A 13,986-nucleotide genomic window follows, 5' to 3' on the forward strand; every position below is an offset into this window, starting at 1 on the left:
TGAATTGTCTTTCTCCCTCGGGGATCCATTTTCTTATATAGCTCATACCCTTGATGAATGGGTCTACGACATTTTTTGTATTCAATAATGATCATCAATGCAAATGTTTGTAAATCACATGATCTGGGAACACATTGACGTCACAATTTGGTTACTCATTAAGACATATCCGAATATGATGATTTTCCGCCCCAAAGTCGATCTAAAGGTGCTTCAGTAGTTTTAAAAGGGGCGAGAGGTTCTTGTGTCAAACCCTATCCTGGATGACGTCCTTATATTGTCCAATCCCACAATGTCATATCCATAATGTACACAATCTCCCAAGCGAGAGGTCCAAAGAGACGTAACGCTTAAGAATGTTATCCTTATATCACCCGATTTCGAGATATCCTATCCAAAATGCACCAATACAATTAAACAAATTTCAAGATTTATTTATTATATATTTCAGGTGTAACTGAAATTGAAAATCCAAAATTTAAGAATATTTTAAAAAGGGTTAATAGTACTTTATCCCCCTGTAATATGAGCGTGTTTCGGTTTACCCCCTACCGTTGCCAAAGGCGGGTTTTGGCAACGGTTTTTTTGAAAAAACCGTTGGCAAAAGGTAGGAAGGGGGAAAAACAAAATTCGCTAACATTATAGGGAGTAAAGTACTATTAACCCTTTTAAAAATTTCTTTAGAGCGTGTGAATAACTTATGAGATAAGAGAGTCTTTCTCAACCTTTTTCTTAGAAGGACCATGGCCAGACCTGCATTATTAGGCCCTCATCTCTCCTTTATATATGCCGGCAAGCACATAACGGCTACTTTCGTACATGAATTCATTGAACTTGCAGGTGAGAATAATGATGAAGAGAAAAAGATCCCCCAAACCGCTACCACCACCACCTTCAACCCCTCCAACACCCCAAACCCAATCCCGCCACTCCACCAACCTCTCCAAATCCCGCCTATGGATCCCTCTCAACCTAACCCGACAAGACCTCTCACTACCCCTCACCTTCCCCACCGGCCAAACCTTCCGATGGAAAAACACCGCTCCTTTCCAATACACCGGCGTTATCGGATCCCACCTCGTATCTCTCAAACACCTCCAAAACGGCGACGTTTGCTACTCCCTTCACTCCCAATCAAACCATGATGCCAAAACGGCACTGCTCGATTTCTTAAACGCAGACGTTTCTCTCGCTGACACGTGGGAGGTTTTCTCGGCTAATGATGAGAGATTCGCGGGATTAGCGCAACATTTGGGTGGTGCTAGGGTTTTGAGACAAGATCCCTTTGAATGCTTGATTCAGTTCATGTGTTCTTCCAATAATCATATTAGTAGAATCACGAAAATGGTTGATTATGTTTCGTCTCTTGGGGATTATTTAGGTCACGTTGAAGGGTTTGATTTTCATGCCTTTCCTACTCTTCACCAGCTTTCGTTGGTTTCTGAACAACAACTCAGAGACGCTGGTTTTGGTTACAGGTTGGTTAGGTTTTTCGTTCATTCCGTAACTGTAATAACTGCTATTAGAGGGTTTTATGTGAATGTGATTGTTTGTGATTGATAGGGCTAAGTATATAGTTGGAGCTGTAAGTGCTTTGCAATCAAAACCTGGAGGTGGAGAAGAATGGCTTCATTCTCTTCGGAAATTGGATCTTCAAGATGTTATATCTGAACTTTCCAAGTTACCTGGAGTGGGTCCTAAAGTGGCTGCTTGTATAGCTCTCTACTCGCTTGATCAACACCATGCTATTCCTGTTGATGTTCATGTGTGGAGGGTAAGCTACTTTCTTTTCATCACCAATTGCTTTAAGTTCAAATTTGTAGCCGTCAACGATCCATGTCAAGTCCTGTTATTGTAATAGAATATGGAAGAAGTTGATACTGGATAGAACATTAGTGAGATAAAGCTTGGTTGTTGTTGTAGTATAAGAACTAAGAAGACAAAGATTATAGCTTAAGGGTTGATTCATGTCATCATTTCTATGGGTGGTTCCATTGCAAATTTTGAATCTCCTTTGTTGATTAAGTTATTTTATATATATTTTTGATATCATTAATGCATTACTAGTTATTGCATTTTGTAGATTTTTACGGTTGGACTATTCTTTTGTTGGGAGTTAATTTGGATTTATTGTTTTCAAACTTGGGTAAGATTGCCCAAAAGTATCTCTTACCTGAGCTTGCAGGTTCCAAGTTGACATTGAAGCTTTGCAAACGTGTTGCAGAGGCATTTGTAACAAAATATGGTAAATATGCCGGTTGGGCTCAAGCTGTTTTATTTATTGCTGAGTTGCCTTCCCAAAAGGCCATCCTACCCGAACATTTGAGGACTATCAAACAAGCGAAGCCCGCTAAGATAGAAAACAGTGAAGAAGAATCTGGTAAGAAAAACAATTTCAGTCTTTTGATCTAGACTTCGTAGATTAGGCTTTCAACTATCTGAATGATCTTTACTTTTTTCTTTTATCAATTAGAGTGAGATCTACGGGTGGTGTGCGTCTGGAGATATAAATGTTGGAGACTCAGGCAGGACACACTACAGTCAAGATTTTGTGATATCACACTGCTGAGTGATGAATGAGGGGGATGTTTGAACTACTATACACAAGTTCTTCTACTATGTATTATTGTTGACAGGTCTTTCCACGGTCTTCAATCATGGTCGACACGGGTGGATAATGAACTATAAGTTGAAGACATGGTTAAATCAAAGGTGGACAATGAACTAATTGCGGAGGACATAGTCATTGCAGACATGGAAGATGGACTGTTGTCAGAATAAATAGTGGAGATGGAACTGTTGGGCATAGTCAATACTAATTTGATTCTGCCCTTTGATTATCAGTTTCACTTCTTTTTTATTTGGGACTAGTAGGGATTCTTGGGTGACAGTGAGAAGATGCAAACAGAGATTAAATGGTGCGAGATCAGGGAGAATTCACAGCTAGTGATGTTGATATGCTTGTCCATTGTTTTTCATTCGATAATTCATTGTTTGCATTGACCACGTCTTCTACCAATAGTTCATTCATCACTGTTTCAATCATACATTCTTTCCATTTGATTTGTTTCAGATTAATCAGTTGTAATTGATATTCTTCTGCACATTTCTTCTTTATCAGTAGAAATATTTATTTTCTTATTTCTTATTATATGACTAGATTTTTCTTTATATTTAAATAAACACTTGACATAATTGTTATGAATGTCGATATTAGCTTCCCCAAATTATGACTTTACCTTTGCTCTTTTTGCTCTTATATGTGTGAATATGTTACCTTCGGGCGCATGTTCTTTTGTCTAATGAATGTTGGCATGCACTTTCTAGTTGCATTGCATGAATGTATAAAATCATTTACTTTCAATTTACACTATTTTGAGGGTAATGCTTAAAAATTCATATTACTAAATTTGTCTTGAAAATATAAGTTAAATAATTGTCAAAATAATAAATACATCATTTTCTATGGAAAAGTTTCCTTTTATGACTTTTTAAACAATGTCCTAAGTGAACTTGCTAATACTAAATACTATATTACAATTTTTTTTTATCCATACTATATTACAATTTAGTATTTGAGTGTTCTCATTTATATTTCATAATTTCTATAAGCAGTTTAAGGATAACAAATACCACCCGCGTAGAGAATAATTCCCTATCAATAAAAAGATTGAAGATTCCTCACAATTGATAACTATATTGTCTCTTAATTTACTCCATTTTATTTTCGAAAAAACATCTATTTTTTTAATCTTGAGCATACAAAGACTATGCAAACATATATATTTTCTTTAGCTATACCTCTGGCTCTCTGCTTGTATGAATATGATAACTGTTTTTCAGTAACCTTGAAGCCATATAAAGCTACAAATAATGATATATCAATTCTATGATACATTTTTCTTTTCATATGACTGACAGGACAGTCCTGTTTAATGTTTACTGATGATGCGTGTTCTTTCAAATGGAGAGGATCTCAACTTGTGATGTTTACTATGTCTATAGTGATTCCTAAGGGGTTCCCAGTCTCTTCTTCTAGTATAACAAGTAGGTTCCCTGTAGATTTGAGGAAGGAACGGGGTATGTGGTACCTGAATAAAAACAATCAGTTGAAAGTAAATAAATGTTTGGCTTAATTGTGTATATATCAGTGTAAATATGAATTTCAAACTGAAAAACAATCGTATACTATTCAAATGCCATACATATACTTTGTAAATTCCGACTGTGCCATAGAAACATACCACTGTTGTGAAGGAGTCCCGTTTGATGTGTGGAAAGATACCCAATATCGACCAATACCTTGACCATTAACCCAAACCAGTCCCTTTCCCATGGAACCAAGATTAATCGCAACAGGATCATTGCCCGCAGGTGCATCAAATGTGGTCTGTCATTCAACAGGTAAATCAATTATTAGTACACCGTTGTTCTTTTAATGAAAAAAAATGTTATTAATAAGTTGTTAAATAATATTGAATAAAAAATTTGACTAGGTGTGATGATGAAACTGAAACACCCATGCATTGTCGAGAAAAAAATCGTGGAACAAACAAAATATAATGATAATGAATTACCTGATACCATGTGAGTGGTTTAGTAGAGCTTTGAAAGTCTTCCCAATGAACTTTACTTAATCCATTCACTGTAAAGATTTGCAATTTTTCGCCTAACAACCCAACCTTCATTCGAAAATTCAACATTAGCATGCAGTGGATAGTGATAGTTTATAGGGATAGATTAAAAAGTTTGCTCAAAGAGAAAAGTTGCAGGAAAACCATATAAATTAAGTTCTGAGAACTACATTGAGAATAGTATGTCAAAATGGTTATTTGATTAAAGAAACATGATTGATAATTGTGATCTCATTTAACTGAAGCCCTACTAAATCATTGTCACACTAGAGAGATAATCACCTGGTAACCCCATGCGTAACTAGTTAAATCTCTTTCTTGAACTTTCACTTTACGCAAACCAGCAACTCTGCGCTCTAGAAATGCTCCCGAGTTCTTCATGTACAAAAACACATTTCATGTAATCCATAATCAATTTTTGGTTACTGTGTTTGTCTAATATATATTTGTATGATTTTAGACAAGCTTTGTATGATTCTGCAAAGGGCGTGCCTAGCAGATATTTTCTTAGCTTGTTGATGAAGAGTGAAAAATAAGACAACAATTGAGACAATTACCGGCAATCCAACTGTTGCACTAAGAATAGAAATGTTGTTCATCCCGTTTATCAGATTGACACTTTCCTCCATTGCAACATTCAAATTTTCGTGATTTCCATGTGCAGAACCTAGAGTCACAAGCATGTATAGAGCCCAAATATTAACATCTCAAATTATACTTTGAAATATAAAGTGAACAAGTGATGCAGAATGTATTGAATATGAAAGAAAAATGAGTTATATTCTGAAGTAATGCTTGTGTCGTAGCCGAGTCTGTAAAAATATTGATATATGTTTTCCTCCTATCCTAAGAAGCATGATCCTTAGAAATGAGATTTAGGGCTTGCCTTTTAAAACTCCATTGATGAAAGAATGCAAAACATGTCCTTCACTGTATATACTAAGAACAGATTGAGCATTAGGAGAGTTGTCATTAAGCCTGCACCAGTCCATCAACATGTCAACAAGCATCTTAGTAACAAACGAAGTATTTATGATACAGAAAGTTCGAAAGTGCAGCCGGCATATAGAATGTATGTTGCTCTTTTACCTGAAAGTGTACCACATATAGTCAGATGTATCTTTTGCTGTGCTGATTTGATCTAATAACGTATTTGCTCTTAACGAAGTATCATCAAAATTAGGGATGACTTCTGTATACGCTTTCCATTTTTCAGCTGAGTTGAACTGTATTTGTGTTTTCATTACTCTGGCATTGTTCTGTATACTCACCTACAAGAACATAGAAATATGAAACACCTTTCACTAGCTACATTATATTCCTCAAAAGTAACTCATTGATGCAGAAAATAACCGTCAAAGTATGTGTCCAACATTTGATTTTACCTTGCCGGTATTGAAGACTACATTCTTGCAGTCTGGTAGAATACTAATTGATTTTCTGGGCAATTGATATGGAATATTTTGAAATTGGATTATGACATCCCCAGGTCCACTATTTTCCAAGAAGGCAGCACATTCCGTGGAGCTTTTGAAAACATAAGCCTGAAGAAAAGAGGTGAGAAAATGATTAATTGATTAGAAACACAAGCTTTATATTATAGATTTTTTGTTATCCATTTTTGATTACTTGTTGTTGCGAGCCTAAGCTTAATGTGGTTTGAGTTCCATAAAGTAGAGGTTGTGAACATGACTTGACTGCAGCATGTAGGTCCTTAAGATGTCCCCATTTTGGTTGCCGAATCAAACCTAGTTACCTTAGCATAGTCAATCACGTAATAATGGTTTTCATATTCGTAATTTTACTCAGATGGAGAAAGGAGAAAATCATACCATATTCATCGAGTGGAGCTTCATCATAATAAGCCGTTGTTATGAAAGCGGAGGCCAATCTATCAAAATTTGTTCCTCCATGGTACTGCATCAAATCCATCAGGTTAGTTACTAAGAAAAGTATAACACAAATGAAGCTAGCTTGAAAAAGAACAATTATAGAGAGTGATGATACCATGTAGTAATTGACATAACTTCCTTTCTTTGCAATGAACAAGGCGACGTTATATGCAATGTCTGAAGCTGATCTCAAGTATGGTTTTCCACCAAAGGCTTGATAACTTCAAATTAATTTGAACATGAAATAAATGGAATTAGTCTAGTAAGACACTTTGCTAACTGATATTCACACAGCAATGGTTATTTGTAAATTGTTTTGAAAAATTTCACAAGAACATACAAACTAGTCCAATTCTCTGTCCATAGCGAAGGCTTGTTAGGCGAGTTTGGTCCCTTAAATGTTGTCCCACATTGCATGCCATTGCATGCGTTGATCTGTAGATTGTATGCATCATGCAAATTATATTATATGCATCAACTATTTATTTCTTTGGCTTACGTATAAGTAAAAGGGTACATGTATTTGATTTAAATTTCAGTCAAACACGCATTTTTTTTACTTATATTTAAGATTGGAGGGAACACTTTTTTAATTTGTGTGTAAAACTGACAGTACAAGTGAGACTAACCACAGGATCAGGAGCATTGTCTTGTTTACACATTACCCAAGGCACACCCGTTTGAAGTCCTACGGCCATTTGGGCGGCCCAACGAATATAGGCCAGTCCATTCGCTTGAAACGCCCTTTCGATGTTTCCATATTCATTCTCAATCTATATAGGTTATAAGCAATTTGTAAGTACTAACAACAAAAGCAATTCTAAATATGCTACTATATTGGGAGTTGTTTTGAAAAACACAAGGATCTCCACAATTTCTTAAGAGCCGACTTGTCTGAAAATCCACATTTGTATTGAGCCATCCGAATGTGAAGCACATTCTCTCATTCAGATGTGTACTTTTGAACGAGTTAGGCTTTTAAGAATTATGTGAAAGAAACCACCATATATAATTACCTGAGATAGTATGATAGGTCCTCCTTGTGAAGCAAAAAGATTGGCTGATTTCATCATGTCAACAATTTTGGTAGTAAATCTTTGCATTTGAAACTGCCATTAATCAAAAGGATAATTAAAGAATAATCTATTAAGTACCAAAAATTGATTGTATGGAAGGAAAACATAAGTTATTGGTACCTTGAATTTATCATTATCAGATCTAAATACAATTCCTGGAATATCATGTAACCATAATGGTAAACCCCTGCAACAACAAATTGTGAGTTACTAGTTTCTTAGCAATGAAAAACATTTATTTCATGAATTTGTTGGTATTCTTACCCATAAGTACATTCACTCTCAATGTAAGGTCCAATTCGAAGAGTCACATATAAACCTTGTGCTTGAATTTCTTTGATGAATGCAACTAAATCAAATCTTCCACTAAACTCATACTTTCAAAAGCAAGTAAAAAAATCACAACCATGCATTTTGTTTCTAAGTAATTAATGAATGAGTTGAAGAAGAAATGAGGTTACTTGGTCTTGTTGAGGCTCGTGAAGATTCCAAAATACATAAGTTTGTATGACATCTAATCCTCCTTCCTTGGCTTTGGCAATTAAGTTAGGCCACATCTGTTCAGATTATCATGATTTAAAAGTGAGCCTTTCAATTAAGTGATTTTAAGTTTGAGTGTAATTACTATGTGATTTTCTATATACATTGTTACAATATTAGGTCTTGAGATTTTTCTTTCAACCAATACAATGAATAGTTAATATTATTTTATATGATGTGCATGCATTGGAAAACAACTACATGTAAAAAAATATTGTTAAAATACAAAATTTTCTTCATACATTTTTTTATTTATTTTTAATACAAGGCAATTGTTTGATATTTTTAAAACTTCTTAACAAACTAAGGTTTGGATTGTAACGTACACAATCATTGTCATCCAAGAAATTGATACAATTTTAAAAGAGGCTTAGCTTCCAAGATAAAGATTGACATGCAAAAGTTCAACATTTTAGCTTCCTACCTTTTATTTTTCTAACATTTTCAACTCACATTTTTTATTTTCAACAAAAATTCATATACTATTTTTCTAATGTGTAAAGACCACGTAATTAATTTTGGTTAACAATTTAGAGGTAGCTATTTGGTATTTTTTTTAGTAAATAGAAAGACTAGTTGATATTTTTTTGTTCTCCAATATTTTGAAACATTTCAGGAAGAAAACGACAACAGTATGAATGTGAACGTTTAGTTTTAATTGTTTCTCCCACGTCTCTAATAGTGTGATTGGGAGAGAGAGGTTTTGGAGTATAGGAAACAAATATTTATTTTTTAAAATGAATGAAGTTTGGTATTCTTTAAAATTATGAAATGAAAGTGTCAATTTGTGAATATTTTTTTAATAATATGAAAATTTATGGATATGGATAGCATTACGGAGCTATCATCTAATTATTTAAATGCAATTATTTCAATGTATTTTAATAAAATATATTAATAAAATTTAAAAAATAAAAGAACTATAGAATAATGTTCTTATTTCTGCATAATAATAATTTAGTTCACATGAGTAACGGACCAAAATTCATATATTAGGTAACACGTCAAAGATTTAAATCAGTAGGTACATAGAACAATATAATTTGAGAATGAAAACAAATCAATTTATACAAATCATGTAAAACATCATTTTCGAACATTTATTTTGGTACACATAGTTTAAAAAATGACGATGATAATTGTAATTACATTTTCTTTTTTTAATCCTTAATTTTGCCAAGACGGCAAGGAAACTAAAAAAAAAAAAAAAATTATTAGATCGAAGACAACCTAAATTTAATGAGAAAATAAAAACTCAATTAATTGATTCTAATTAATGGCTCACACTAACAAGATCAATCAAGTCAAACCTCAAATATATGTTACTGACAATTGGAGAGAAAGGGGACCCTATTGATATAATTTAATTAAAACCTTACAATTTCATAAAAAAAAAATATTATAATCAAATAATGGTCAAACAAAATAATTAATTTTTTTCTCAAGGGCCTTACCATGTGAAACATACACATGACATAACAACTTTTGTCAGATTAAAGCCTTAATATAATTTAGTGGCGATCCATTAATATGTATAATAGGTTTTGATTTTATTTTCTTTTCTTATAAATAATATCAAATTGAGTACAAAATATATTTCTTACCTAATAAAGACAATAAGAATAAAATGATTCCCTCCCTCGTCTTTATCTCTCTTTAATCTTAGCCCTTAAAAACATATATACATGATTGTTTCTCCTATGAAATTTTTTATTTATAAATCAAGCATTTTTTCGTGCAATTGCATAAATTAACTTTTGAATTAAAGAGAATTATAGTAAATCATACAATTTTCTCTTAAAAAATTTAACACACCGCGTGGTTAGAATTGAATTCAAACCAAAATATTTTTTTTTTTTAATTTTATAACCACCGAATTAATTTGGTTTGGGTGAGTTCTGACATTAAGTGGTTTCAGCCTCCTTCCGATCAAAGTTAAGATTGAAGCGTGGTGTTCTCTATTAAGTTCAGCTTCAATCACCACCAAATTAATTTGAAAAGAATCAAAAGAACTCTTACCATCTCATGAATTCTCATTTGAATATTTAATCTTATACAATTTTTATTGCTATTGAGAAAATTTAATATTACATATTAATAACATAAAATGAAACATGCATATCATTGAGGCAGTACAAGTTTGAGCATACCTGAGGAGTACTACGAGGATAATGAATTGAACCAGAGAAGAGGATTTTATGTTGGCCATCAATGATTAATGATGTTCTATCGTAAGTAACATTGCCACCATGGACAGTGCCAAGAAACACCGTGGTAATGAGTAATAAACACCGCCACCACCACTCTCCCATAATTTGTTTCTCAAAAGCGCTTTTCTTCTTCAACTTATTTGGTAATATGGTATTTGCTAGTTTGTTTCTCAGCATTTGTGTTTGTGTATTGTGATAATTGTAGATGGCCTTTTATATTCACTTGGCGATATGGTGGCTAATTAGACATGATTTTTGTATATAAAAATACACCACTTTTTATTTTTTTAACATATGTTTATAGGAGAAGAGTTGCCGAGCCACTTTCTTTACCAAAACTGTGGTGTTTGTACTTTGTATCATTTTTTTATAGAATTAAAATATGTACTTTGTACCATAAATGTCATTTTTCTATAGAATTAAAATATTAACTTTATGCCTTTGAAAATGTAAAAGTGGGTGAGAGAAAATGAAATATAACATCTTATTATATTAACTTTATACCATAAATGTCACTCATATTTTGTACTTTTCTCAAAATAAATTCATATTTAATTAAATTATATAATTCAATTAATTGTCAAAGATTATGTGTTGAATCAAATCCTATTTTGTTAAACAAATTATATACTTTAATTTATTGAATCAAATCCTATTTTGTCAAACAAATAATAAATTTTAATTTACTAAATTATATTTAATACAATTAACATTTTTGAATAGAAAGAAAATCTCTATTTGAATATGAAAAAAATGTCTCATTTAGGGTATGTTTGGTTCAAATGAGGGGGAGGGGGAGAATTTTAATGGAGAGGAGGGAAGGGGAGGGGAGGTGAGCAATTTTTTTTAATCAAATAAGTGTTTGGTTCAAACGAAAGGTGGTGAAGAGAGAAATTTTAAATAAAAGATATGTTTGATTCATGAGGAGATGAGAGAAGTTTTATTAATAATTTACATTTTTATCCTTATATAAGTAATATGATATTCAAATGTAAAAAATTCATACATATTTTTTTGTATTAAAATTGTTAATATTGAATGATTAAAAAAATTATAATCTATTACATAACATTAAAAAATTAAGTGCACTTAATTCAAATTATAACGCTGATCAGAGGTTAATAACAAATTTTAAATTGTGATGAATCATTTAACACATCAAATATATAAAATAATTTACTATTAAATATAATTGTTTTAAATTTTTTAATAAAATAAATTAAAAAATTAAAATGAATAATTTAAAATTTAATATAAAAGAAAATATGATAGAATACATAACATAATTAAAAAAAATGAACATAAATGAACATAAAAGAGATATAAGAAAATAAAAATTGCAATGATTATGATTTATATTAAGGACAAAATTTTGAAAATAATTTAAAGGTGGAGAATAATTATAATAAGTTGATAGAAGAATTTGAGAAAAATCACATATAAGAGAAGCAATAACACAAAAAAAAATTTTGAAATACAAAAATTAAACTGAGGATATTTTAGTAAATATAATAATTTTTTAAATACAAAAACTCATATTTTCTCCTCTCCTCTCCAATTCCCCCTATTCGGATGGATGCAAAAAGTGTGTTTTGGAAGGATTTTGCTCCCCTCCTGAAATTTGAATCAAACATATTTAATCAGAAATTCTTCCTCCCCTCCCCTCCATCTACCCCGAACCAAACACACTCCTAGGCAACACCGTTCTTTTGAGTGAAATCTATTGCGATCGATAAGCGCCAAATTTACTTAAAATATAATGACATTTATTAACTTAATTCACAATTTTAAACTTATCAATAAAAAAATATAACTAGTTGTATGAACTTTTTATTGCATATTCACAAAGTACAAAGTACATGTATAATAAACCAGGAAACCAAAAAACTAAACAAGAAAATATCTCTCAAGTAAGACAGGGTCTTGCTAAGCGAGCAATGACAGCGAAAATTTTTCTTGAGAGCCAAGTTACTTTAAAGATACGCAAGACACTCGATAAGCGAGATACCAACCCAGTGAGACGAAGTAAGGCGATTAAAGGTTGATTTAAGGCCAAGTTACTTCATGGGGAAGCTAGGTTTGGCTCACTAAGCGAAGTGACAACCTCGCTAAGCAAGGTATGACGGTTCAATGCTTCTTGCCTAAGTTACTTCACAACTAAGAAAGGGTTTGCTCGGTAAGTGAGTTTGGGCGGCTCATCAAGCAAGGAATGGCGGCTAAGACTCACTTAAGGATGAGCTAACATGACTTAGAGGGGAATAATGGTAGGCTCATTAAGCGAGCTCAATGCCTTACTAAGCGAGGGTTCCTTAGCAGAAGAATATAAATAGAGGTTCAAGCCATTCAAAAGTTTTGGTGGATTCTTGGTGATTATGATAACTTTGAGGTAGAAAGACACTTGATACCAAAATCAATATAAGAGAGAAAAGTATAGGAAGATTAAGGGAGGAAGTGTTGTCTAAGGAGTCGACACAAATGGAATTTTTATTTGTGCATTAACAAAGTACAAAGTACATGTGAAATAAACCAAGAAATCATAAAATAAATAAGCAAATATCTCTCAAGAAAGACAAGGATTCTCTAAGCGAGTAATGACAACCAAAAAATTTCTTGAGAGCTAAGTTACTTCAAAGACAAGAAAGACACTCGATAAGCGAGATACCAACCTCACAAGATGAAGTAAGGCGATTAAAGGTTGCTTCAAGGCCAAGTTACTTCACAAGGAAGATAGGGTTGGCTCACTAAGCGAAGTGACAATCTCGCTAAGCAAGGTATGACAGTTCAAGGCTTCTTGGCTAACTTACTTCACAACTAAGGAAGGGTTTACTCGGTAAGTGGCTAACTTATTGATTAATATAATATTTCAAATGAGTTGTAGTTGTGCCTGAAGCATGGTATGAAAGTCAGTTCCAATGTTAAAAGTCCTCTACCTAAAAAAGAAACTAAAGTTAAAAATTACCCAACTGAGGATATGAAAATTCTAACAGCACTTTGACATAATTTATTATTCAATTTTGAAAGAACTAATTGAGTACTTGAAATATAAAATAAAGAGATCTCGATAAATTATGTCATGGATGAAATTAAATGGAACCGAAATTAAGATACCCAAATAAAATTGACATTGACAATGCATTTGTATACAATATAACACTAAATATGATAAATAATAACGAAGATCATGAAACAAAGTCAACCAAAAATTATAGACAAAGTGAAAATTAGTCAAAATGAACAAATTATGAATCAAAGTCTATCAAAGATTGTAGACAAAGTGAGAATTGACGAAAATGAATATATTCAATTGAAGAAGAATTAAACTCACTTTACAAGTAACTCAATTTTGTACCTGTAGTCCGAACACCTCAAGGTGTGAAACCAATGAGATATAAATGAGTTTTTGTAAAAAAGAAAAATAAGAATGATATAAAGCTTGATTTTTTCTCAATGATTTTCACAAAGACTTAAGATCGAGTTTGATAAAGCATATCCACTTGTAGTGGATCCAATTAGTTTTCAATAATTAATTAGTTTAGTAGCTCATGAAGGGCTTGATTTGAACATGATGGATGTTGTAATATTTTATCTGTATGGTTCACTTGATAAGAACATAAAATTGAACAAGTATCTCTAT

General features: G+C 32.3%; 2 protein-coding genes across 2 annotated transcripts; one reads left to right on the forward strand and one right to left on the reverse strand.

The window, feature by feature from the left end:
* The first annotated feature begins 737 nt into the window (after positions 1 to 737).
* LOC131661412 (N-glycosylase/DNA lyase OGG1) lies at positions 738 to 3,242 on the forward strand. Its single transcript, XM_058930951.1, has 4 exons — positions 738 to 1,478; positions 1,564 to 1,774; positions 2,152 to 2,380; positions 2,474 to 3,242. Exons 1-4 carry the CDS (start codon positions 820 to 822, stop codon positions 2,476 to 2,478), a joined length of 1,104 nt encoding a protein of 367 aa, XP_058786934.1. The 5' UTR covers positions 738 to 819; the 3' UTR covers positions 2,479 to 3,242.
* Positions 3,243 to 3,687: 445 nt separating this feature from the next.
* LOC131661411 (beta-galactosidase 16-like) lies at positions 3,688 to 10,669 on the reverse strand. Its single transcript, XM_058930950.1, has 18 exons — positions 10,293 to 10,669; positions 8,064 to 8,159; positions 7,867 to 7,979; positions 7,723 to 7,789; positions 7,543 to 7,635; positions 7,156 to 7,299; positions 6,867 to 6,961; positions 6,642 to 6,747; positions 6,467 to 6,551; positions 6,264 to 6,382; positions 6,020 to 6,178; positions 5,724 to 5,905; positions 5,521 to 5,612; positions 5,192 to 5,301; positions 4,917 to 5,009; positions 4,578 to 4,682; positions 4,245 to 4,390; positions 3,688 to 4,091 (listed from the first exon to the last, which is right to left on the reverse strand). Exons 1-18 carry the CDS (start codon positions 10,527 to 10,529, stop codon positions 3,977 to 3,979), a joined length of 2,157 nt encoding a protein of 718 aa, XP_058786933.1. The 5' UTR covers positions 10,530 to 10,669; the 3' UTR covers positions 3,688 to 3,976.
* Positions 10,670 to 13,986: the final 3,317 nt, after the last annotated feature.

Source organism: Vicia villosa, linkage group LG3 (assembly GCF_029867415.1).
Source record: "Vicia villosa cultivar HV-30 ecotype Madison, WI linkage group LG3, Vvil1.0, whole genome shotgun sequence".
Classification (NCBI taxonomy): Eukaryota; Viridiplantae; Streptophyta; class Magnoliopsida; order Fabales; family Fabaceae; genus Vicia; species Vicia villosa.